At 42.0% G+C, this 3997-nt stretch overlaps 1 protein-coding gene across 1 annotated transcript; it reads left to right on the top strand.

The window, feature by feature from the left end:
* The first annotated feature begins 1660 nt into the window (after positions 1-1660).
* On the top strand, positions 1661-3188 carry SMIM10 (small integral membrane protein 10). The gene has a single exon (XM_010364893.1). It carries the CDS (start codon positions 1813-1815, stop codon positions 2062-2064), a length of 252 nt encoding a protein of 83 aa, XP_010363195.1. The 5' UTR covers positions 1661-1812; the 3' UTR covers positions 2065-3188.
* The last annotated feature ends 809 nt before the right edge of the window (positions 3189-3997 follow it).

Here is a 3997-nt window from a genome sequence, read left to right on the forward strand (position 1 = left end):
ATTATGTTTAAAAGCAATGGTGGGGGTATATGTTGTTTTGTTTGTTTGGTTTTATTTGTTTTTTGATTGTTTGTTTGCTTTTGAGACGGGGTATAGCTCTGTCACCCAGGCTGGAGTGCAGTGGCATGATCTCGGCTCACTGCAACCTCCACCCATGGGTTCAAGCGATTCTCCTGCATCAGCCTCCTGAGTAGCTGGGACCACAGGCAAGTGCCACCACACCCAGCTAATTTTTGTATTTTTAGTAGAGACAGGGTTTCACCATGCTGGCCAGGCTGGTCTTGAACTCCTGACCTCAGGTGATCTGCCTGCCTCAACCTCCCAAAGTGCTAGGATTACAGGCGTGAGCCCCCGCGCCTGGACTGCATAGTTCTATCTGATTCCATTTTTGTTTTACGATTTGTAAATATATCTATGTGTGTATACATGTTTGTGCTTATAAATATATGCAAACAATTGATAAAAAAACATATACAAATTAGCAGTCTTTCTCTCTGGGGGTTATGAGCCCAGGAATTTTACTTTTCTCATAATAAACATTTATAATGTTTAATGTTTTACAAGCCATCAGAAAAATAATACTGAAAACTTCAGAAATTTAGAAAAGTTGCTCAACTGCACTGATAATTAAATGAATGCAAATTAGAAGAATAATGAACTGTATTGCCTATCATATTGGCAATAAAAAAATTTAAGATTGTTAACACTCAAGGTAACATAGAGCCCTGATCTCTAAACTTTTTTGATCAATCACATGTATTAGTAAAATGTTTTGGCTTTGGACACTAAATGTATCTGTATATGTAATTATTTTCATAAATAAAGATGGGGTCATACTATTCCTACTGTTCTGCCACTTGTAAATTCATATGTACAATGATGGTCACTGAAACAATTTTTGACATATGAAAAACTAGAAACATTCAGAATGTCCCTCAATAGGGATCTGGTTAAATAAATTATTGACCATTATTAGTCAATATATATATAGACCACTATTCAGTCATCAAAGAGAGTGAGGTAGGTGTACATTCTTGAAAAGGTAAGAGCAATATGTCAATACATAAAGTCGGGAAGTAGATGCAGTAAACGTAATAGTAGTTGGTGGCAAGGGTAGGGGGGGAAAGTGAAGCTGTGTAGGGAATTTGCTTTCTATTGTTTTACATATTTCCGCTTTGAAAATTTCTAAAAACTTGATTGAATGACTTTTCCAATCAGAAGAATACGAAGGATCTAACACAAAAACAGAAGTATTGCTTGAATTATTCAAGCAGAATGCACACATTTTAAAGTCCAGAAAAGTTGTGGGTTTTGTATATTTGTACTAGCTCAGAGGTGAGGATTGAAAAACGTTCCTAAAGGGATCTGAGACAACAGGAAATGGGTTTGTACTTCTGAGTTGCTCAAGATCATGCTTATGAAGGACATTTTATATCGTTTTGAGCAAGTTTTCTGTTGCTTTTGTTAAAACTTAAAAACTGAAAAAAACTTAACAATTAAACATAATTTTAAAGAAAAGACAGCCTGGGTTAGGAAGCTAGGTCTCCCACGTCAGCACGTGCCCTGCCCCTCCTGGAGTTCTGGGGCCCGGGCCAGGACAGTCAGGCTAAACTGACTCTAGGCCACGCGGACCCCGTGGGGCGGGGCGGAACCTGGCAGGGCTCCAGTGACCGCTGGGGCCAGAGCCCTGCCGGGAAAGGAGGGCTTCCGCCTTGCAGCGCAGCTCGGATCAGCAGCCGCCCAGCAGGCCTCCCGCCCGTATTTCCCCGCATCCATCCCTCTGTCCCACGGTCGGTGGGTCAGCGGAGCCTGATGGAGGTCTTGGGCTCTGGGCACTATGTTGGAGGCGGCATCAGGTCCATGGCGGCGGCGGCCCTGTCTGGCCTGGCGGTGCGGCTGTCGCGCTCGCAGGGGACCCGCGGCTCGTACGGCGCCTTCTGCAAGACGCTCACGCGCACGCTGCTCACCTTCTTCGACCTGGCCTGGCGGCTGCGCAAGAACTTCTTCTACTTCTACATCCTGGCCTCGGTGATTCTCAACGTCCACCTGCAGGTATATATTTAGAGCCACTAACTTTGTGGCATTTGGGGGCTCCTCGGCAGGATGGCTGACTTCCACTCACCTGCTCACCCACCCTAGAGCAAAGCGACCAACTCCGCTCCTGCATGCAGACTTGCCACTCATTCTTTCCATTGCCTCATCTTGTAGTATAAATGGGTGGCAAAAAAAGAAAAAAAAATCGGCATTTGTGGAAAGCCTGCAATATAACCCAAATCGTCTAAGACAGAATGAAAAATTGACTCTCAAGTAAATATTGGAAGGAACAGAATACAGCTTAAAAATTTGAAAATCCTTAAACATATCTGAGAAGTTTTTGCATCCGTAAAACAGCGCGAACTTTAGGAAATGACAATTGGCACAGAATGCAATAAAAAAAAAAAGAAAAGAAAAACGGGGAAAGGTAACTAAAAACCTAAGGAAAGATAAAACTGAACAAGAATGGCTCAGACAGCAGGCAAAGCTCCCAATTAGAATCGAAGTGAATAGACCCAATTGAATAGAATGAACTCTAAGCAATAGATGGATTGAATAATAAGCTGGAGGACATTAATAACATGTTCTGGAAGGCAGACATTTCTTCGACCCAAAGGAAAAAAAATGACAGAAAGAAACTACAGGGAAAAACATTAAAAACTGTGCAAGAAACTCATGTTTCACATATGAAGCAACCTCAGATTTTGAACAGTTGCTAAAAGTGTGAGAAAGGGAATCTGTTTGAATATTGGCACATGGATCAAGACTCTGGAGTCGGTGATGAGAAAATCCAATCAGAGCATTCCACTTTGCTATTCATTGAACCAGGTAGCCAACAGAAGAGTTAAAAATTAGTGATATGACTATATTCAGGGGGGAAGGAGAGCTGAGGGGAGCGGCAGGAAGTCAGCAGAAAATGCCTCATGTCATCAAGTCAAGAAATAGTAATAAAGGCATGCTATTGAAAAAGAGGGGTATAATCTCTAAACAAGCATGTGTAAAAGTTTGTGTTTCTGATTTGGGGATGCAAGAGTTGAGAAGGAGGGACAGTTTTATTACTTTTCATTCTATGTCTTTTTTCTACTGTTTGATTTTTAAAAACTATATACATGTATTGCTTTTGCTTCGATTAAAAATTAAGATATTAAAATGAATTTATCGCACTTAGAATGAAATTTGGAGGGCAGTGCTAAGAGTATCAGGTGGACTCCGAGTTAAAAATAAGTGCCTTCCTATCTTTCTTCAGTAGTATCTGTATATCCTACAAGGTTCCTGGGTGATCACACAAACTATGATTTCCTTGACTTTGTAAATGTCTCGTTTCCAAACAGACCACAGGCCATATGGAAATGCTTTAAAACTAAAAAATGGGCCAGGCGGGGTGGCTCACACCTGTAATCCCAGCACTTTGGGAGGCCAAGGCGGGCGGATCACCTAAGGTCAGGAGTTAGAGACCAGCCTGGCCAACATGGTGAAACCCCGTCTCTACTGAAAACACAAAATATTAGCCAGGCGTGGTGGCGGGCACCTGTTATCACAGCTACTTGGGAGGCTGAGGCAGGAGAATTACGTGAAGCAGGGAGGTGGAGGTTGCAGTGAGCTGAGATTGCGCCATTGCATTCCAGCCTGGGCAACAGAGCAAGACACTGTCTCAAATAAATAAATAAATAAATAAATAAACATAAAAATAAGAATGGCCAATAGTCTTCAGGTAGCCCAGAGCTTCTTCACACCATGAAACTTTTCATGAGCAAACCTGTGGAATGTCATCGTTAAGATAAAAATTAAACAATAAATATGTGATTAATTTTCAAAACTTAAAAATTGAAGGCTGGGCACGGTGGCTTACGCCTGAAATCCCAGCACTTTGGGAGGCTGAGGCGGGCAGATCGTTTGAGCTCAGCAGTTCAAGACCCGCCTGAGCAACATGGCAAAACCCTGTTACTAATAAAAATACAAAAAT

This window comes from Rhinopithecus roxellana, chromosome 7 (genome assembly GCF_007565055.1).
Source record: "Rhinopithecus roxellana isolate Shanxi Qingling chromosome 7, ASM756505v1, whole genome shotgun sequence".
Lineage (NCBI taxonomy): Eukaryota > Metazoa > Chordata > Mammalia > Primates > Cercopithecidae > Rhinopithecus > Rhinopithecus roxellana.

Bases quoted from the DNA above. Each gene is read 5' to 3' on its own strand.
- SMIM10 (XM_010364893.1), top strand. From the start codon at position 1,813: ATGGAGGTCTTGGGCTCTGGGCACTATGTTGGAGGCGGCATCAGGTCC.